Source organism: Schistocerca piceifrons, chromosome 2, assembly GCF_021461385.2.
Source record: "Schistocerca piceifrons isolate TAMUIC-IGC-003096 chromosome 2, iqSchPice1.1, whole genome shotgun sequence".
NCBI lineage: Eukaryota > Metazoa > Arthropoda > Insecta > Orthoptera > Acrididae > Schistocerca > Schistocerca piceifrons.
The window spans coordinates 654,408,503-654,431,760 of record NC_060139.1 but is presented as its reverse complement, the minus strand read 5'-3'; the positions used below and the strand labels follow the sequence as shown (position 1 = coordinate 654,431,760).

Here is a 23,258-nt window from a genome sequence, read left to right as displayed (position 1 = left end):
AAGTAACCAAAAAAATTAAGGGATCAGTTACTATCCCAAGTTTATAGCACGTTCTACTAATCTTTTGGATTTGCAGCTCTTGTATTTTTCCGTGTTTGCACTTAAAATCATTGGACGTAGGTTCCGCCTTTTATGGAAAACAGTGTTTTTTCTTGTTACCCAAACATGTTTCGGCACTTCTGTGCCATCATCGGTGGGTTTTGTTTATTAAAAAACTGCAAAAACTGAAAATATTTTAGGTTGTAACTGATCTAACAAAATGAGGGCTAAAGACAGTTTTTTAGTTTTTGTTGTTAAGGAAATATATGATGATGGATGTTTGGTTGATAATGTTTGGGCAGTGGAATTGTTGACAACTATATAATTTTTGGAAGTGGATGTCACATGAAAAAGGTAAAATTTCTAAATACGTAGTTTGCTCTTCAAAAAATCTTTCTTTCGTTAACGATAAGCCTCCTAGTAGTTAGTCTATAGTAGTTAGAATCTTTTTATTTAGCTGGCTTTAGTTGCTACTTGCCGTAATTGATGTAGTTCGTGTTATGAAGATTTTTCTGTGAGGTAAGTGACTTATGAAGAAGAATGGGGTTTGCACTATTGGGATTCGTGATTGAAATGAGTTTAGGCAATTAATAGAGTTGGAGGTAGTTTCTTATTTCTTTAATATATTATTTTTTGGATTTGTATTATTGTTAGGATTTCTTGGCCATTCCTTTGTGTTGATTATTGGAAGTCATGTTGTCAATATATACGTCAGATTGCGTTGGGCTTGTATATTGGAGGTAATAAATGAATAGGTTAAGTTTGAGTTGTCTTTGTCAGGAAATATTCTGTTGGCCAGGGTTTAATAAAAATAATTAAAAGAGTTAGTTTCAGTGTCTGGGTAACAAGAAAAAACAGTTTTGCACAAAAGGCAGGACCTATATCCAATAATTTTAGAGCAGATCACTGAAATTATGGGTATATCAACCGAATTTGTCTTCTCTTCCAAGGAAGTTGGGGATGTTTTCTCCTGATAATTATGATGTCGCAAGTATGTTGTGCCGCCTCCCGCTTTTAATCTTTTAAAGTAAATGCAGCATTGTGTTTCACTGCAGCCGCACTTCGTAAAATACTTCCGAACTAGGGATGGTGTCATTCTGCAATACTACTGATGCCCGATGACGACGGGGGGAAACTACCGGGGGGGGGGGGGGGGATACTGCAGACTGTTGCACTTACACGCGCGTACCGTCGAGCAGGCGACGCCACACGGTAGCAGCTACATTATTCTCTCTGCTGTGCTGAAGCGATTCTTATCCCATGTATTTGTTCCGATTTTCAAACTGCAGGCGTTTTTTACGAAATTAGTAGTGATCGCTCTTCCCAGTTTCAATGGAAATTTTACGGGTAAATATTACTCGATTTTTTTAAAGTGTTATTTAGTAACCAAAGATTTTTGCAGTGCTGCGATGTCAAATTGGTATGTCGGTTCTGTTACCCAGTAATTAGTAAAAATAAAAGAAACTTGTTACAACCGAGAGCTAATACCGAAAAATATCGATTATTCAGAACGAAAATACCGGCATCGCTTATAACCATTCGGTTTTCCCCCTCCCTATATGATACGCGGGTTGGGCGGCAGTGATTAAAAGAAAGGCACTTTCCATTGCGACGGGACCTGTCCATGAAATGTTCCCACTTTCTCCGCCGAATGCGAAAACATTTTATTGACTCCCAATTAATAAAGTAAGGGAAACCAGAGCTCGTTTTTCCCACGAGCTACTCGAAAGTGGATCGGTCGAGAAATAGCCTAAAATGTACTGTGAACCTTGTGCCAAGCACTTAATTATGAATTGCAGATTGACGTAGATGTAGGTGATGTATATAGTTTCCTTTCCAAATTCCTACAGTATAATACCTATTGTGGGAAATTGTAATGACATGCAGCACGCTAGCATGACAAACTCGGAAGTGCTGTCCAAGTGTTTGGGGTCGTTATCAACTAGGCTTGACAACAGACGTCGAAGGAATTCAGAGGTGCATATCTAGGATCCTAACTTTTGTGGCGGTGTTCGTAGCGACAAGCAATTCGCTGTAGAAACGGCTTACGAAGTCACCGCCACACTTTTAATAGCGGGCCGACCGGTCCGCTGGAACAGTGAACAGAAAGATGAAAACCCAAACACTCTGATTAAATAAAAGTCGGTACTCATCTTTATTAACGAAGATACAGCAACACAGTAGTGAACTCCCTGTCTACAGAAATCTGTCTAGTTCGAGTCGGAGCGGCTAGGTCAGCGTCGGCTGACGACAAACAACAACTCTGCTGCGATGAACACACAACTGACTAGCAAGTACACAATTCGGTGGCGAGTATACAACTGAGCGGCGAATACAGAACTGTCCTAGCGCTCGCGACTCCAGCGCTTAAGAAGCCAGAAGCCAGCGGTGGCGCGCGCAGACTTGCGGCGATTTGCTGTCTCGCTGGCGCTGCTTATGCGGACGGCGTCCGGACTTTGATGCTGCCAACCTTTTGGCAGCGGGCTCGGGTGGCATTACTGGCTAGGATATAACACTAACAGGTCAGCAAAATGTAATAGAAACGCTTGTGGAAATTAAATAGTAATCCTTGGGAAAAAATGGCCCGGTTCTCGCGAAACGCTGTCGGCTAAATTTCTTGAGCCTGTATTCGAAGTGGAATGCGACCTTATTGCTGCCACTAACGTATGTCTCGCATAGGGACCATGAGAATAAGATAACAGACACCAAAGTGCGTACAGAGGCTCAATACGAGAATGGAACAGGAAAGAAAATCCGGTGATTTGGTATGACTTACCCTCCGCCATGCTTTGTTGAGTGGATTACGATATGTATATGTAAATGTAGACGAATAAATGTTTAGGAAAGCGAGAAAGGCTGTTGGTGATGCTCTCACCAAGACCAGAGAGAAGATCGACTAATGGTGTGCCGCGTGGACGGCCGATGTGGTTGTAAGTCGGCGATCGTGCTTTGTGAGTACCTTGCGTCCTTGGAGTCACCAGTGGGCTCTTCTGCGGAGAGAGTGTTCCTTTAATGATGGGCCCAGGGGAGGTGGACTCGTCGGCGAGAAAGCCCCCAGCAGGGCCGGCGGAGGGAGCCCTGGGCGGAAAAGTACCCCAAGGACAGTCGGCTGCCGCCCCGGGACTCCCCTCCACCTCAGCGCTCCTATCACCTCTCGACGCCGGCTTGAGCCCCTTTTACGACTACTCCTGGTAAGTTAAGTTTACCGAAGCGTCCCTGGCGTTTCATTCCTGTACTGATTCCCACTAGTCACGAGTGACCATTTTCAAAAAAAAAATGGCTCTGAGCACTATGGGACTCAACTGCTGAGGTCATTAGTCCCCTAGAACTTAGAACTAGTTAAACCTAACTAACCTAAGGACATCACAAATATCCGTGCCCGAGGCAGGATTCGAACCTGCGACCGTAGCGGTCTTGCGGTTCCAGACTGCAGCGCCTTTAACCGCACGGCCAATTCGGCCGGCGACCATTTTCATTTACACATCAGCGACAATATAGCGTGCGAGCTTCCTGCTGTCCAGTTTGACACCTGAACCTCGAAAGTGAGTTTGCGAGAGACCGTGCTTTCTACGGAAGTTGGGAATATAATTACAGAATGTAGGGACAAGCAATGACAATGATCAAAGTGAAATCCATAGTAGATGCTCTTGCCATATATCGTATGGTAAACTGAGATCCGAAAAAATAGGGGAAGTGACGTCCAAACATTTCACAACATCCTCATTTATTTGTCCTCATTTATTTGGTCGTGAAAATATACAGGGTGGTCCATTGATCGTGACCGGGCCAAATATCTCACGAAATAAGCGTCAAACGAAAAAAGTACAAAGACGAAACTTGTCTAGCTTGAAGGGGGAAACCAGAGAGCGCTATGGTTGGCCCGCTAGATGGTACTGCCATAGGTCAAACAGATATCAAAGGAAACCCCACTTTTTATTACATATTCGTGTAGTACGTAAAGAAATACGAATGTTTTAGTTGGACCACTTTTTTCGCTTTGTGATAGATGGCGCTGTAATAGTCACAAACATATGGCTCACAATTTTAGACGAACAGTTGGTAACAGGTAGGTTTTTAAAATTAAAATACAGAACGTAGGTACGTTTGAACATTTTATTTCGGTTGTTCCAATGAGAACGCATGCTGTTACAGCGTGATTACCTGTAAATACATTGCATTAATTCGGACACGTCCGAAAGAACAGATACCATCATAGTATATATATATAGTTAAGGCTCACCGGCCTCTTGACCATCTTCTTCTGTGCGAATGCACAAACAGTGCCCGAACTCATACGGGAATCGGCAACGCGCCGTGACTAATGAGTATAATGGGCGGGGGCACTACGAATGTAGTGCGGGACAATACGTTGAGAATGTGGGTTTCGCGGGAGGCGTGCCAGAGATAAATCCCTGCAGTCGCGCTATCCTCTGTGTCCTCGGTGGCTCAGATGGATAGAGCGCCTGCCATGTAAGCAGGAGATCCCGGGCTCGAGTCACGGTCGGGGCACACATTTTCATCTGTCCCCGTTGACGTATGTCAACGCCTGTAAGCAGCTAAGAGTCTTCATTTCATTGTAATTTCAAAGGAATTACTTTTGCCGCGCGGGATTGGCCGAGCGGTCTCAGGCGCTGCAGTCATGGACTGTGCGGCTGGTCCCGGCGGAGGTTCGAGTCCCCCCTAGGGCATGGGTGTGTGTGTTTGTCCTTAAGATAATTTAGGTTAAGTAGTGTGTAAGCTTAGGGACTGATGACCTTAGCAGTTAAGTTCCGTAAGATTTCACACACATTTGATTTGAATTACTTTTTATGCAAGTACAGTTTACATGCATAAACATAAAAAAATATGTATAACTGTTCTTGTTTTGTACTCAGTAGAACGTTCTTCATCATGACCAAAGGCAAGAGTTTGCTATTCATCATCATCATCTTGGACAGTTTCCAGCCACTGGCTGGGTCTGTCGGGAACACAAGCCTCTCCATCGTGTTCTGTCTTTCCACCATTCCCCCTCTTCCACCTTCGTCCAGTTCTCTCCTCTTCTCGTCACACATTCCTTCACTCCCTTCACCCATCTATCTCTTGGTCTTCCTCTGGGCCTCTTCCCCTCCAGTTGCAGATCAAACATCCTCTTTGGAATTCTTCCCTCATCCATTCTCTTCATGTGTCCATACCACTGCAGTCTTGATTTTTCTATCCTGTCCTGTACTGGTTCCTCCTTTAGTCTTTCCCTCACATGCACATTTCGCAATCTGTCTCGTCTTGTTACACTCAACCTGCTCCTCTGGAACTTCATTTCACTAGCCTGTATTCTACTTTTGTCGCTTTTGTGCATTACCCATGTCTCACTTCCGTATGCCAATATGGGGACAAAGTAGGTTCGGTATATAATTCCCTTGGATTTCTGTGGCACCTCCTTGTTCCAAATAAGCCCCCTAATGCATTTGTAGAACTGCCCTGCTTTTCTGCACCTTTCATTTATTTCCATTGCGTTTCCCCCCTTGGGAAACGCAAGAGTTTGCTATTATTATTGGTAAATGCCAAATCTGTCTGTAATTACAGAAACATGTTTTATTTAAGTTCAATGAAGGATTGAAACGATGTTTGATATTTTTTTGTTTTTTAATCTTCTTGTTGAGGAAATTGCATCTTCTAGAGCCATATGATAAATTTTCGTTGTTTTCCTCATTTTTACTACAACATCCCTCCGTTTCACTTCACAAATCAACAATTTTCAAACAAAACCTGAATTAAACATCGACATTTCCAGTTTAGCTGTTGTTGTGGTCTTCAGTCCAGAGACTGGTTTGATGCATCTCTCCAAGCTACTCTACCCTCTGCAAGCTTCTTCATCTCCCAGTACCTACTGCAACCTACATCCTTCTGAACCTGCTTAGTGTATTCATCTCTTGGTCTCCCTCTACGATTTTTACCCTCCGTGCTGCCCTGCAGTACTAAATTGTTGATCCCTTTATGCCTCAGAATGTGTCCTACCAACGGATCACTTCTTCTAGTCAAGTTGTGCCACAAATTTCTCTTCTCCCCAATTCTATTCAATACCTCCTCATTAGTTATGTGATCTACCCACCTAATTTTCAGCATCCGTCTGTAGCATCACATTTCGAAAGCTTCTATTCTCTTTCTGTCTAAACTACTTATCGTCCACGTTTCACTTCCATACATGGCTACACTCCATACAAATACTTTCAGAAAAGACTTCCTGACACTTCAATCTATACTCGATGTTAACAAATATCTCTTCTTCAGAAACGCTTTCCTTGCTATTGCCAGTCTACATTTTATATCCTCTCTACTTCGACCATCATCAGTTATTTTGCTCCCCAAATAGCAAAACTCCTTTACTAGTGTAAGCGTCTCATTTCCTAATCTAATTCCCGAAGCATCACCCGACTTAATTCGACTACATTCCATTATCCTCGTTTTGATTTTGTTGATGTTCATCTTACATCCTCCTTTCAAGACACTGTCCAAACACTGTTTATTCTTAAGTTACAGACAGAAGGATAACTATGTAGAACAAAAATGTTATGTAAGTTACCTGTCCCATTATACATCCTCATTCAGTTTCTAGATGCTTCATCTCTCCCGGTTTCCTGATCGCGTGTGGAAAGAAAGCGATTGCTATGAGATAACGCCCGATAGGTATGCAACATACCCAACGTACAGGTAACGCGGGTACGGCCATAACCGACCAAAGCTACTAGAAAAACCACCGTAGTCCTTGGTTACTTATGGTAGCTTACGGAAGCCTACGGTAGTTTCACAACTCCAGTCACAGAAAATAAGCGAGGAGAGGCGGTTTCCCTGTGACGCCGTGGCCGGGGCGCCTGGGGTGAGCAGCGAGCAGACCTGCGCCGGCCTCTGCTCCGGCTATCAGGAGGCGCTCAGAGATAAGGAAGCACCAGCCGCGCGGGCCTTCCCTCTTTCCTGTGTACGGCTCGCACGACAGCAGCCGCGCTATCGGCAGCCTAGGGTCTCCTCCGCGATTCTTCCTCGTACGTATTACGCACGTTTATCAAAGGGGAATGTGTGATTAGCTAAGAACGTCTTCTCTGAAGAATTACGATCGTGGGAATTCCAATTGGCAGCAGAAGCAGCTTTTAGTCTTGGGGCTTAACCTTCCTCCAACTGTTTCCTGGTCCTCGTCTTCTGTTCCTACCAATATGGAAGCGATTTGAAATATACTATAGCGCATCCGTTGGATGGGGACGTTAACCTCAGCAGTAACTTTGGTCGATATGTAGCAAGGTATGTGCCAGCACATGGTTTACTCCTATCCCTTCCCTCACCACCACCAACTCAGTCCAGTGGAAATATTCCATCCGGCAAGAAGCCATACCAATATTAAAAGCGCATTGGAGAGGTTGACAGTAGGTGTACTTTAAGGATTCCGTGCGTTTAAAGCACAAATCATCCTCCTACTCGTACAGTACTTCTCATTTACATGCAGACGACCTCCAGATTCACTGAGGTCCTAATACCTGGAAACTGTGTTGAATGAACTATACCGGCCGTCGTGGCCGAGCGGTTCTAGGCGCTACAGTCTGGAACCGCACGACCGCTACGGTCGCAGGTTCGAATCCTGCCTCGGGCATGGATGTGTGTGATGTCCTTAGGTTAGTTAGGTTTAATTAGTTCTAAGTTCTAGGCGACTGATGACCTCAGGTGTTAAATCCCATAGTGCTCAGAGCCATTTGAACCATTTGAATAAACTATCTATGGTTCAAATGGCTCTGAGCACTATGGGACTTAACAGCTGAGGTCATCAGTCCCCTAGAACTTAGAACTACTTAAACCTAACCAACCTAAGGACATCACACACATCCATGCCCGAGGCAGCATTCGAACCTGCGACGGTAGCAGTCGCGCGGTTCCGGCCTGAGGCGACTAGAACCGCTCGGCCACCGCGGCCGGCAAACAGCCTGTGGTTTCAAAGGTACAGACATCATGTGTCATCGTCAGAGGCCTGCTTTATGTTGGAGTAGTCAAGGCATAATGAGCGGTTTCAAAAGGAACATGATTATCGGGAATTGTAAGTTCAGTAGGAGTGGTGGCCTGTGGCCATTTTAATGATGTCGCTGTGAATGGAAGCATTATGGGAAATACTAAACTCAATTATCGTTATCGTTCTTACATGCCTAATAAATTAACTGATGGGGACTGCTGAACTATAAAGGTACCATACGAGCCAATCATCAAATGGCATTGTCGACTGTTGCGCATAATTCATCCGCAGCTACGTTAAACAGTATAGTGACAGAGTCACCTTTGCGGGATGTCGATTGATGCTGTGCAAAAAAATGTCGTTTTTGTTTTGTGAAGCAGAGGAAAATTTCATGAAGTGATAAAGCCGTTATATATAATCTGATACATAACATCATGGTTATGGCATACGTCAAGTGAAAGGCTTTCGCTCATCTCTGACTTTGTTAGGCAGTAGACAAATCCGAAGTAAATGGCGCTATGGTGCGACACTATTCTCCCTGTTTTGGGCTCGGTTCACTGGTTTCGAACGATGCAAACCGAACACATATTTAAGAAAACGTTTGGCAATACTATGCTTTCAACATTGTATCAGCAGTTTGCAATTGGGTTTTGTCCACGTCAGTGTTAATATGTTCTTGTCTACAAAGGCCTAGCGACGTGAGGCAGTGATACACTTTTCACCCTCATCCAGGAGAACAGCGGTTCAAATCCCCGTCCGGCCATCCAGAATTTTTTTTTCTAAACATCTTTAAGCAAATGCTAGGGTAGTTCGTTGAAAAGGCACACGGTTGATTTTCTTCCCCAACTTATTCAGAATGAGAGCTTCTGCTCCATCTTTAGCGGCCTAGGTATCAACGGGACGCTCAATCCTGAGTATGCCAATTTCATCCAGAGGTCACATGATACGTTACTTCAACTAAAATTCTTCAGGAAACGGAAGAGTACGTTTGTCAGTTTAATTTCAACAGAATGGGGCGAGCTGCTTATTTGAGCGACGTTGACAATTGGGTAAATGTTACGGAAATGGTCACACGTCGCGTGTTCAAGTGCTGCAGTTCTTATCTACCCAAAAGTGGAACCGACATACTGTAGCCGAAAACGCATATAACGAACAAGTGTTAACAAAGCGCCAACAGAAAAGCATACCCTATGCCCCTGTAGAGGCAAGTCTTTTAGCGGAGGCATGGACATCGTGGCTGGAACAAGCAACAGTAGAGTCGAGTTAGCCAGTAAGATGTTCACAATGTGTATTACATTGCAACTAAGTTGCCTCTGAATATGCTGTTCACTTGTCCCCCAGTACAATTTGTGGTCACGTGCCAATACTGAAGAGGTGGCGCAAAAGTTAAGACTGGATATGCATTCAGTAGGAGAAGGGGGGGAGGGGGGGTTGATGACTGTACGGCTGCTTTGATGTAGGTCTACCGTTGTCTCCCTGAATCTCTTCCAACAAACGCCACGACGGATGCTTCCAAAAGCTCTGTACCTGTAAAAACTAAACATCATTATAGTACGCGGAAGCCATTGCATAGAGGAGACATGTCACATACTGTACAACTTGTGCACGGAGTAGTATGATGGTCGTAACCGTTTCCCGAATGATACTGACGGCCATATACATTGTTGTTCGCTTTGGTGCTACGAGACGTTAATCCTTTGCTTTTCTTTTGCTAACTGAAGTTAAGAAACTACAATAGTTCCAGAACGATACTATCCAAGTGTGATTAATGGCTGTATGTCAATGACCAAATATTGAAAAGAAAGATAGTGATCGATGTATTTTAATGTTCTGCTTTTGTTCAAGGTAAATTGGTACAAAGAGCAAGTTAAGTTATATTTTGGATTAACGGTGGTACACGTGTCTACTCGTTAGCTGCTCTCGTCAATGTTTTAGACAGTTTCAGCGGGACGTCGGTGTTGGTTACAGTGTGTACAAAGTGAATCTTAACTCCACCGACAAAATTTCGAGGGTTTTTCAGGAATATTTTCAAAGTATTTGGCTTTTTCACTGTTGTTAAGTTATTACAGAAACGAAGGAATCGTGCTAACAAATTGAACTGAACATAAATATATCATTACTCTGTAACGAGCCACCGGATACCAAAATACTCTGAAAATACCATTGAATAACTTCCGAAATTTTGTCCGTGGAGTCCGGATTACGATGCTCCGCACTGTCTTCCGGGGGGACATACTGTTGTGTTGGCAGAAGAGCCAACACGGTGTTAGTAGTGGAGGCCGAAATGTACGCGTTTTAGCTCACGCAGGCTGGCGTGAGGAGGGAAGGACTATACTGACGTGAGGTCTGGAACATGACAAGGAATTAGAATTCAGAAAGCGGACGTAATTAGTTTGATACTTAACTTTAATCCATTAATGATGAACGTCGGTTTTGACGGTACATGATTCACAATATCAATAGTAACTGGTAATGGCGCCTTGCTAGGTCGTAGCAAATGACATAGCTGAAGGCTATGCTAAACTATCGTCTCGGCAAATGAGAGCGTATTTGGTCAGTGAACCGTCGCTAGCACAGTCGGCTGTACAACTGGGACGAGTGCTAGGAATTCTCTAGACCTGCCGTGTGGCGGCGCTCGGTCTGCAATCACTGATAGTGGCGACACGCGGGTCCGACGTATACTAACGGACCGCGGCCGATTTAAAGGCTACCACCTAGCAAGTGTGGTGTCTGGCGGTGACACCACACATACAGTATGTGCAATGGCGGCCTCGTCACCATATAGTCCCAACAACGTGTCAGTGTCTAGAAAATGCTGAAAAATAAAGAAGAAAACCTAACACTTTGAAGTCGATCGATAGTCAGATGCTAGGTCTCCTGATCCGTATACAGTACATGGCAAAATACAGCTATGCAGAAGCTTTTATTGTTACGCAGTATTGCGCCATTAACTTACGATGCAGCTCGTTGACAGTTCTAGTCGAGGCTGCTGACAGGTCGTTACGTGCGAAGCCTCACGTAAGACAGCGAAGCGCGACGATATGATGCGACGCTCCAAGCGAAACGTACGTGCTGCAGCACGGGGCCAGTTCCGTGTACCGGGCAGGCAGCCACAGCTGGAAGACGGCGCTACGTCACTGGAGGCAGGGCGACCAGCGCGCAACAGGCTGCGGCTTGGGGGGGGGGGGGGGAAGCAACAGCTTCGGCCCTAACCCGGGCCCAGGTAGCCGTGTTGTCTGAGGCGAGCCTGGGCGCCTGTGGAACGCGGCCGCCAGCTGCCGCGTGCCCAGCACCTGACGGCTCAGCTGTGCTTCTGTTTTGTTTGGGTCGAGCGTTGCAGGAAGCGCCGTAACGGGCGAAATGGGAACACAGCGGTGTCGCACAGCACGTGTCTGCCTGCCACTGCTGTGTTAGCCCAGTGCCTTTGGTGCCATCCAAGTGTCAGACCCGCCTATGACTGTAAAGCGATGTGTCATAATACACAGTTAAAAAAAAAAAAATTGTCAGGCAAAGAGAAAAACGGAAAGATGAAAAGAGCAATCACTGTAAATTTAATTTCCGGAATTGCGAGACTTTCATAGCAAAATTTCCTGCTTTAAATAGGGACGTAATGAAAGGGTTGAGGCGCCTTGTCACGGTTCGCGCGGCTCTTCTCGCCGGAGGTTCGAGTCCTCCCTCGGGCATGGCTGTGTGTGTTGTCCTTTAGCGTAAATTAGTTCAAGTTAGATTAAGTAGTGTGTAAGCTTAGGGACCGATGACGTCAGCAATTTGTCCTATAGAACTTACCACGAATTTCCAAAAATTTCAAAGGTTAAGTAAAAGCGTTGGATTGGCCCTGTGATGTCTCAGTTGTGTTTACAATTCCTTGTGAGCAGGGTGTAGTCTCTTGATAAAGTTTGCAACGTGATGCCACAAAGACGCCTGTGGATTTTCTATCGTTGTTGTTGTTGTTGTTGTTGTGGTCTTCAGTATAAAGACTGGTTTGTTGCAGGTCTCCACGCTAGGCTGTTCTGTGAAAGCCTCTATTAATCTTTGCGTAACTACCACAACCTACATCCATTTGAATTTGCTTGCTGTATTCAAGCTTCCTGTCATTATCAAAATGACAGTTCCTTGATGCCTTAGGATTTTTCTTATCAACTGCTTCCTTCCTTTTAGCCGGCCGGAGTGGCCGTGCGGTTCTGGGCGCTACAGGCTGGAAGCGAGCGACCGCTACGGTCGCAGGTTCGAATCCTGCTTCGGGCATGGATGTGTTTGATGTCCTTAGGTTAGTTAGATTTAATTAGTTCTAAGTTCTAGGCGACTGATGACCTCAGAATTTAAGTCGCATAGTGCTCAGAGCCATTTTGAACCTTCCTTTTGTCAAGTTGTCCCATAAATGTCTTTTCTCCCCAATTAGATTCAGTGCCTCCTCATTAGTTATTCATCTACCCATCTAATTTTTACCATTCTTCTGCAGCATCATATTTCAGAAGCTTCGAGACTGTAACGCAGCCACCGTCTTCTCTCTTACAGTGTTTATTACTTTCCCGCATTTATCACTCAGTATAAAAAGGCAATTATATGTTCGCTGCTACAGAAGAATGTTGAAGATTAGGTGGGTAGATCACGTAACTAATGAGGAGGTATTGAATAGGATTGGGGAGAAGAGGAGTTTGTGGCACAACTTGACTAGAAGAAGGGATCGGTTGGTAGGACATGTTCTGAGGCATCAAGGGATCACAAATTTAGCATTGGAGGGCAACGTGGAGGGTAAAAATCGTAGAGGGAGACAAAGAGATGGATACACCAAGCAGATTCAGAAGGATGTTGGCTGCAGTAGGTACTGGGAGATGAAGGAGCTTGCACAGGATAGAGTAGCATGGAGAGCTGCATCAAACCAGTCTCAGGACTGAAGACCACAACAACAACATATTTTCGCATGGCAAAACGTTCGGGAAAATTTTCAAAGGTGTTGAGGAAGGAATAATGAGACAGCTGGTATCCCGCTTTTCAGATTCTTTTAAATAAAAGGGAACATACACGCATTTTTTGTATTCCAATAGGAGCATATTTGTGCTGGTTCCCGTCTTTTCTCTGCTGCAGTAGGGCATGTTACTCATATGGAAATAAATGTATTGGTCATTAAAATTTAGAAAGTTTATTTACGTAAAACTGAAATAACGCAAAAGTAATTTTACACCTCAGACAAGAATTTACGTGCAAATAACTGTACATGTGCTACAGTGCAACATGGGGTTCCCAGATGTTAACGGAGACGCTTTACAACATATTCCACCGTGCTCTGGCACTTTATAAACTACGTTTTCGCCTACATAGGATTTTAGGTGCGTATTTTACGTGTACAAGTAGGGTAATTTTGAATCTCTGTATCTCGCAAACGGATAAATATATGAAGAAAATGATCAAGTTTGTTCGAGATCGGGATCTTAAGAGTATGTCGTATAAGTTGCAGCCATTTGCTGTGCATAGCGTCTTGGAATCATCGGCTGGGTTTTGGTCCGCTGGAACGTTGAAAATATAGTAAAAAATCGTTTTGTGGGAGTTTTCAAGGAAACACCCATTGAAATAGGGTTCCTCCCGTAAGTCCCAGCAAGCCCAGCGTAGACCACATCAAATGGATAAAGAAGCAACGGATTTCCTCCATTTCCCTAAACAGAAAGAAATGTGTAATATTCATATGTGACCGTGTAGGATAGTGACACTAAGTCTATGTATCTGCTGGGTGTACAAATGGTCCCCTAGCCCAAGGGTTATCCAAAACACTTGACGCAAACTTTTTATCACCAATAGAACCCGAGTAATGAACACCAGAGAATCACGTTTGTATGCGCGGCGATTTGGAGCATAGTGATGGGGAAAAAAATAACGACACCAAAAATGGGTTGTGATAAACGAAAGTTGGTAGGCGTGTTTCTATAAATGAAAGGTGATGCCTTTTCTGATTTCGCGTCAGCCGCGTGAGAGTGGCGGTAGTAGCACTATGAGGATGCAAATCAGGTACGCTATAGCTGTCGTGAGCCGTAGTTGCCCTTGAGATTGGACGTGGTGAGTTGATGTTAGGCAAGAATGCGTTTAAGGCGACAAAGTGGCCACTATCAGCACATCTGAGTTGGAACGAAACCGTGTAGAAGAGCTACGAGAAGCTGGATGTTCCTTTTGCAATTCTGCAAAACGACTTGGCAGGTTGCTGGCAGCGGTAGTCACGAGAATGTACGGTCGCAAGAAGACCGGGCTCCGGACGATCACGTAGCACTGCCGAGAGGGAAGACCATTGTGTTCGACGTATGGCTCTGTACCATCGTACTGCATCTGCAGCAGCAATTTGAACAACAGTTTGTACCACATTGATGCAAGGAACTGTTACATTTCGGTAACTTCAAAGATAGCTCCGAGTCGGACGCCCTGTGGCGTGCGTTGCACTGAACCCAAATCACCGCCATTTGCGACTTCATTGGTGTCAAGCGCGAGGAGGGCAAGGTGGAGGTCTGTTGTGTTTTCCGATGAAGGCTGGTTCTGGCTCGGTGCCTGTGATGGCCGTGTGTTGGTTACGAGGAGGCCAGTTCAGGGCCTGTAAACAACCTGTCTGCGTGCTAGACAAACTGATGTTGTGGTCTTGGGTACGATTCCTTATGACAGCATGGGCACTCTCGCGGTTATCCCGCTCACCCTGCTGGAAAATTTGTAAGTCGTTGTGGTGATTCGACTTGTGCTGCCATTCATGAACAGTATTCCAGGGGGTGTTTCCCAACAGGATAACGCTAGCCTACCTACCACTGTTGTAATCCAACGTGTTCTACAGAGTGTTGACATGTTGCTTTGGCAAGGTCGCTCGCCAGATTTGAACCCAAAGCAGCACATATGAGCACCACCGGATAACTCGAGCGTCGTCCACAAACAGCATTAACCGTTCCTGCATTGCCCGGCCAAATGCAACAGACATGGTACTCCGTCCTACTAACTGAATCCGACACCTGTACAACATAATGCAAGCAAGTTCGCATGCTTGGATTGAACATTATGGTGGTTACACCGGTTATTAATGTACCTACATTTCACATTTGCAATGGCTTATCTCACGCTTATATTAACCTGTAATATTGCAATGCTATCACTTAAATGTGTTTCCTAAACAAACGTATTTCATTAACCCACATTAATTATTTTTTGTTACATTTTTTTCCGTCAGTGTATTAGGCACGCATGCGATAGCATGCATACCGATATTTTCGCTACTCTTGCGAGGTGTTGGCGGTAGGTGGGTCCAACATTGGCCAGTAGTAACAACTCTACAACAGGGCCGATACCAAGCCTTAACAGCACGACGAACTCCAACAATGTCAGTAACATAAGCTGCCTAAATGTTGTTGTGAACGTAAAAATTACATTTATAATTTATGTCTGCTTCTGAGTTCAGCTACTGCCCTAACAAGAAATGGCCTGTAAGCTCTAGATTTTGTGATATTGATTTTCCATGCCAGTGTGGAATAAACTTCAAATGTTATTCGTCCGGTAAAAAAAAAAAAAAATTGTAACTATTGTCTGTCGGTCACACGCCACGAGTATTCAGAGTCTCAGCAGAAACTACTGATATTTTAAAGAATATATAGCGAAACTTATTTTTACATTAAACAAAAGATTTTCCATGGAAATCGCTCATGTATTTGAACCAGTCTTATACGAAGAATTACAGAAGCTGATAAATAACAGCAATCCCACAACAAGATGATGATGATGATGACTGATTTTCATGTGAAAGTAGGATGGGAAGTAAACAATGACTTTCGCTGGGAATCTTCGGTTACGATACCAGAAAAGATCATTCGTCAATACTAGTTGCCCAGAACACCATTCATGTCCTGAGCACATTCTACCTGAGAAAAAGAAAACAAGTAGAAAATAGACTCGACAAGAACGAAAATGAACTTAACACTTTTAATGAAACGATAAGGAATTGTACAGGTTGTGGCGGCTCACGAAGTGATAAGATGCAGAATACAGGTACAAAGCTAGAAAGAACTGATCTCATCAGGCAGGAAATCAACGAAGTATATTATAACAATTTATTTAAGAGGGAGTGTAATAAAATTAAATTAACCATAAGATTCAGTATCTTAAAATAGGTTATGCGGGCACAGATGAAAGGGACTGTCATTTGACAAAAGTTTTTTACGGTAAAGGAGAAAGATGTTAAAGGTAAAAAAGAAATCAGAAGTAAAGATAATATAACGTTGGAGCTATTAACATGAAGGTGATCGATTCGAACAAACGCTAAAGTGAGCATGTAGAAAATGTTGACTTAATATTATAGGGAAATTTCATCGACAGGACGACAGAAGATGAAGCAAATGACGGTAATAAGAGTTCGGAGAAAAATAAAACAGAAAATTGCGTGCAATAGACACAATTTTTTCATCAGACAAGGTGACAGTTGACACATTAAATACACGGAGAAAATTATACAAGAATTTCACAACGTCTTTAAATGTCTACATAGTTCAAAAAGCTAGATAATTATCAATGAAAATAACTGTCAGAAATAATGCCAGGTGAGGTGCACAAAGCAATTGTAGTTAGGAAGAGAGGAAAGGCACCTGGAGATTGTGGTCTTCCAGTAGAAAACCGGAAGCAAAAAAATGCAAAATAAACTTCCAAAATTATTAACAGAATGTCTGTGCACAAAGACTGTTCCCCAAGAATGGAACAATTCTGTAACTAATGTATTTCATAAGAAAGACAGAAAGACGTTGAAAACTTTTAAAATCTGTTAGCCTCACAAGAATGTTACTATTATTGGCACCGACAGCGCAGGAAAAAGAAAGTAGCTTTCAAATGGGCAAACTAACAAGCTAGCTTTGGAGGTTCGTATGTCATAGTAGATCACTTGCAAGTTGTGAACAAAATTATAAAACGTAACCATGAGTGTGAATTATCGTTTTGTTTGGGAACAAGCTTTTAGCGTGGTTTCAGCGGCATCTTTGCAGCGGTACTCAAAGAAGGATTGCTTCAACCTATATGATGATACTGAAGAATGTATACGTTGTTGTTACAGTTTGATGCGTTACTCCCCTGTTGTTGTTGTTGTTGTTGTGCTCTTCAGCCCTGAGACTGGTTTGATGCAGCTCTCCATGCTACTCTATCCTGTGCAAGCTTTTTCATCTCCCAGTACCTACTGCAACCTACATCCTTCTGAATCTGCTTAGTGTATTCATCTCTTGGTCTCCCCCTACGATTTTTACCCTCCACGCTGCCCTCCAATACTAAATTGGTGATCCCTTGATGCCTCAGAACATGTCCTACCAACCGATCCCTTCTTCTGGTTAAGTTGTGCCACAAACTTCTCTTCTCCCCAATCCTATTCAATACTTCCTCATTAGTTATGTGATTTACCCATCTAATCTTCAGCATTCTTCTGTAGCACCACATTTCGAAAGCTTCTATTCTCTTCTTGTCCAAACTATTTATCGTCCATGTTTCACTTCCATACATGGCTACACTCCATACGAATACTTTCAGAAATGACTTCCTGACACTTAAATCAATACTGCATGTTAACAAATTTCTCTTCTTCAGAAACGCTTTCCTTGCCATTGCCAGCCTACATTTTATATCCTCTCTACTTCGACCATCATCAGTTATTTTGCTCCCCAAATAGCAAAACTCCTTTACTACTTTAAGTGCCTCATTTCCTAATCTAATTCCCTCAGCATCACCCGACTTAATTAGACTACATTCCATTATCCTTGTTTTGCTTTTGTTGATGTTCATCTTATATCCTCCTTTCAAGACACTGTCCATTCCATTCAACTGCTCTTCCAAGTCCTTTGCTGTCTCTGACAGAATTACAATGTCATCGGCGAGCCTCAAAGTTTTTATTTCTTCTCCATGAATTTTAATACCTACTCCGAAGTTTTCTTTTGTTTCCTTTACTGCTTGCTCAATATACAGATTGAACAACATCGGGGAGAGGCTACAACCCTGTCTTACTCCCTTCCCAACCACTGCTTCCCTTTCATGTCCCTCGACTCTTATAACTGCCATCTGGTTTCTGTACAAATTGTAAATAGCCTTTCGCTCCCTGTATTTTACCCCTGCCATCATTAGAATTTTAAAGAGAGTATTCCAGTCAACATTGTCAAAAGCTTTCTCTAAGTCTACAAATGCTAGAAACGTAGGTTTGCCTTTCCTTAATCTTTCTTCTAAGATAAGTCGTAAGGTCAGTATTGCCTCACGTGTTCCAGTGTTTCTACGGAATCCAAACTGATCTTCCCCGAGGTTGGCTTCTACTAGTTTTTCCATTCGTCTGTAAAGAATTCGTGTTAGTATTTTGCAGCTGTGACTTATTAAGCTGATAGTTCGGTAATTTTCACATCTGTCAACACCTGCTTTCTTTGGGATTGGAATTATTATATTCTTCTTGAAGTCTGAGGCTATTTCGCCTGTTTCATACATCTTGCTCACCAGACGGTAGAGTTTTGTCAGGACTGGCTCTCCCACCGCCGTCAGTAGTTCCAATGGAATATTGTCTACTCCGGGGGCCTTGTTTCGACTTAGGTCTTTCAGTGCTCTGTCAAACTCTTCACGCAGTATCGTATCTCCCATTTCATCTTCATCTACATCCTCTTCAATTTCCATAATATTGTCCTCAAGTACATCGCCCTTGTATAGACCCTCTATATACTCCTTCCACCTTTCTGCTTTCCCTTCTTTGCTTAGAACTGGGTTTCCATCTGAGCTCTTGATATTCATACAAGTCGTTCTCTTATCTCCAAAGGTCTCTTTAATTTTCCTGTAGGCGGTATCTATCTTACCCCTAGTGAGATAGGCCCTTACATCCTTACATTTGTCCTCTAGCCATCCCTGCTTAGCCATTTTGCACTTCCTGTCGATCTCATTTTTGAGACGTTTGTATTCCTTTTTGCCTGTTTCACTTACTGCATTTTTATATTTTCTCCTTTCATTAATTAAATTCAATATTTCTTCTGTTACCCAAGGATTTCTACTAGCCCTCGTCTTTTTACCTACTTGATCCTCTGCTGCCTTCACTACTTCATCCCTCAAAGCTACCCATTCTTCTTCTACTGTATTTATTTCCCCCATTCCTGTCAATTGCTCCCTTATGCTCTCCCTGAATCTCTGTACAACCTCTGGTTCTTTTAGTTTATCCAGGTCCCATCTCCTTAAATTCCCACCTTTTTGCAGTTTCTTCAGTTTTAATCTACAGTTCATAACCAATAGATTGTGGTCAGAGTCCACATCTGCCCCTGGAAATGTCTTACAATTTAAAACCTGGTTCCTAAATCTCTGTCTTACCATTATATAATCTATCTGATACCTTTTAGTATCTCCTGGGTTCTTCCATGTATACAACCTTCTTTCATGATTCTTAAACCAAGTGTTAGTTATGATTATGTTGTGCTCTGTGCAAAATTCTACCAGGCGGCTTCCTCTTTCATTTCTGTCCCCCAATCCATATTCACCTACTATGTTTCCTTCTCTCCCTTTTCCTACACTCGAATTCCAGTCACCCATGACTATTAAATTTTCGTCTCCCTTCACAATCTGAATAATTTCTTTTATTTCATCATACATTTCTTCAATTTCTTCGTCATCTGCAGAGCTAGTTGGCATATAAACTTGTACTACTGTAGTAGGTGTGGGCTTCGTATCTATCTTGGCCACAATAATGCGTTCACTATGCTGTTTGTAGTAGCTTACCCGCATTCCTATTTTCCTATTCATTATTAAACCTACTCCTGCATTACCCCTATTTGATTTTGTGTTTATAACCCTGTAGTCACCTGACCAGAAGTCTTGTTCCTCCTGCCACCGAACTTCACTAATTCCCACTATATCTAACTTCAACCTATCCATTTCCCTTTTTAAATTTTCTAACCTACCTGCCCGATTAAGGGATCTGACATTCCACGCTCCGATCCGTAGAACGCCAGTTTTCTTTCTCCTGATAACGACATCCTCTTGAGTAGTCCCCGCCCGGAGATCCGAATGGGGGACTATTTTACCTCCGGAATATTTTACCCAAGAGGACGCCATCATCATGTAATCATACAGTAAAGCTGCATGCCCTCGGGAAAAATTACGGCTGTAGTTTCCCCTTGCTTTCAGCCGTTCGCAGTACCAGCACAGCAAGGCCGTTTTGGTTATTGTTACAAGGTCAGATCAGTCAATCATCCAGACTGTTGCCCTTGCAACTACTGAAAAGACTGCTGCCCCTCATCAGGAACCACACGTTTGTCTGGCCTCTCAACAGATACCCCTCCGTTGTGGTTGCACCTACGGTACGGCTATCTGTATCGCTGAGGCACGCAAGCCTCCCCACCAACGGCAAGGTCCATGGTTCATGGGGGGGGGGGGGGGGTTACTCCCCTATCTCTCAGTATAAGTTAATTATTGCTTTGCTTGAGCGTAAGGTTATCAAGTGAGGAGATCAGCTTAATTTAATGGAAACTGACAGTACTGGAATTTTTCAGCAAAAATGCAACCATCGCCAGAGAGACTAACATCAATTAGATGGCGGAAATATGGTCTTAATATCGCACGCTCACTAAAATTATAGATGTATTACTAGCAAATACTTAAGGTAGTTTTCATCAACCACCAGCAGTCAGTATTATTTAGTGGGGCCTGTATCTGACGGGATCGAAGCCCACCAGCATCGTTGATCAGAGACGATTGATGAATTCATTCGCAATAATTTCTTCCACGTAATAAGCTCAAGACACATTAAAATGTTCGATATCTAATTTCAGAACCGTGATTTGCAATGATCAGTGACAAATTAAGGACTGAACAGAATGCGCGTTCCGCCATTACTTCTGTTCACAATGATCTGCGACTTCGCTGTCTCAGCCAAAGCGATCAGAAACAGTTTTAATTAATACATAAAAATGTAAATATCCAGACTATGAGAGCTTATGACAAGAATAATTACAAGAGCTTTTTTTTACACTTGTTCCCTATTTAATTCTAAGAAGAAAACGAGCAAACATCTATACACCTATAATATGCATCTGCTCACTAAGCCAGACCGAGGAAGGAGACATATGAAAAATATGCAGAGCTATGCTCTTACAAATGACGAGAGAAAGCCAACTTCATATAAGTGTTTTGTTTCAGCCACAGGCTGATTTTATATCGCTGATTTTCTAGAATGTACTACTGCGATTATATTTACATTGGGTGGTTCTTGACTCACAAAGATTTACGTAAAACTTTCATGTATTCAAAGAAAACACGTTCGTGAAACAGGTTCATACTGGATGTTACACTAAAGATAAAGCTTTTATAGAAAATAATACTTCAAACTTCCATTGTATTTCATCAAACCAGTGAGAAATTCTCCAGGCAAGGAGAATCCATGTAACCAAAAACATTCTCAGCCATTCAAGGAGTACACGTTATTGTGATGTACCTGAACCACCTTCTTTTCGATGAGGACCTTGTATCCTTCTTCTGGTGCAGATAAGATTAAACGGTCAATGAAGAAACTGCACAGAGCAAGCCTGAAAGTAGGCTCGAATATCAGTTACAATAAGACTAACATTATGTTCAATGAACACATGAAAAATAAAACTGTACAATGTAATCATAGAACTAGTTGACGAGTGTTTGGATTTAGGGCGTTTGAAGACAACGATTGGATAGATAGGAAAATAAATATGCGTAAAAAAAGGGGTGGAGCGATATTAAAACTAAGCTACCGATGAATCTAAAAACTTTGGCTTGTACCAGTGGCAGTGGGCCATCAAAAAGTAGGTGATGGACAGTGAACAGTGAAGAGATAACTATTGGGAAATAGTAGGAGAGAGTAGAAAGCAAAGTAGAAGACACAATGACTGAAATGAAAATAAAATGGATGTGAAAAGGGGGGATGGGACTAGGCGAATGGGTGATAGACAGACCAAGGAAGTTCTCTGGTGGAAACTACCTCGACATCTACATAGATACTCCGCAAGCCACCGCGTGACAAGCCACAGCGTGGCGGTAGGTACCCTGTACCACTACTTGTCATTTTCTTTGCTGTTCCACTCGCAAAAAGAGCGAGACCAAAACGACTGTCTGTCTGACTCCGTATGAGCCGTAATTTCTCGTATCTTATCTTCGTGGTCCTTACGCGCAATGTGTGTTGGCGGCAGTACAATCTTCCGGCAGTCAGCATCAAATGCCAGTTATCTAAATTTTCTCAATAGTGTTCTTAGAACAGAACGTCGCCTTCCCTCCAGGGATTCCCATTTGAGTTCCCAAAGCATCTCCGTAACACTTACGCCTTGTTCGACCCTACCGGAAACAAATCTAGCAGCCCGCCTTTGAATTGCTTCGATGTCTTCCTTCAATGCGACCTGGTACAGATCCCAAACATTCGAGGAGTACTCAAGAATAAATCGCACCAGCGCTCTGTGTGCGGTCTCCTTCACAGGTGAACTACTCTTTCCCAAAATTCTCCAAATAAACCGGACCATTCGCCTTCCCTACGACGATTCTCACACGCTCGTTCCACCTCATATCGCTTTGCAACGCTATGTCCAGATATTTAAACGACTTGACTGTGTCTAGCAGAATATTCGTAATACTTCATCCGAACATTGTAGGCCTGATCTTTCTATTCATCCGTCTGAACTTACATTTTTCCACATTTAGGGATAGCTGACGTTCGTCACACCAACTGGAAATCTCGTCTAAGTCGTCTTGTATTTTCCTACAGTCACTCAACGTTGACACCTTACCGTACACCACGGCATCATTAGCCAACAACCGCAGTTTGATGCCCACCTTGTCACCCAAATCAATTTTTTATATAGAGTACAACAGCACCCCTATCACACTTCCCTGGTGCACTCCTGACGATACCCATGTCTCTCATGAACACTCGCTGTCGAGGACAACATTCTGGGTTCTATTATTCAATAAGTCTTCGAGCCACTCACAAATCTGTGAACGTATTCCGTATGTTCTTACCTTCGTTAGCAGTCTGCACCGTGTCAAATGCTTTCCAGAAATCTAGAAATATAGAATCTGCCTGTTGCCCGTCATCCATAGTTCTCCGTATTTCATGTGAGAAAAGGGGAAGCCGAGTTTCGCACGAGCGGTGCTTTCTAAAACCATGCTGATTCGTGCACATAAGCTTCTCAGTCTCAAGAAAGTTTGTTATATTCGAACTGAGAATATGTTCAAGGATTCTGCAGCAAGCAGAACATATGGATATTGATGTGTAATTCTGCGGGTCCGCTCTTTTACC

At 43.2% G+C, this 23,258-nt stretch overlaps 1 protein-coding gene across 1 annotated transcript in view; it reads left to right on the top strand.

The window, feature by feature from the left end:
- Positions 1-316: 316 nt before the first annotated feature.
- Positions 317-23,258, top strand: part of LOC124775900 (adenylosuccinate lyase) — a 492,241-nt gene continuing 469,299 nt past the window's right edge. Inside the window, exon 1 of the mRNA XM_047250735.1 lies at positions 317-393. Within this exon, the coding sequence (XP_047106691.1) occupies positions 385-393 (9 nt within the window). The 5' untranslated portion in view covers positions 317-384. The remainder of the gene's footprint in view (positions 394-23,258) is intronic.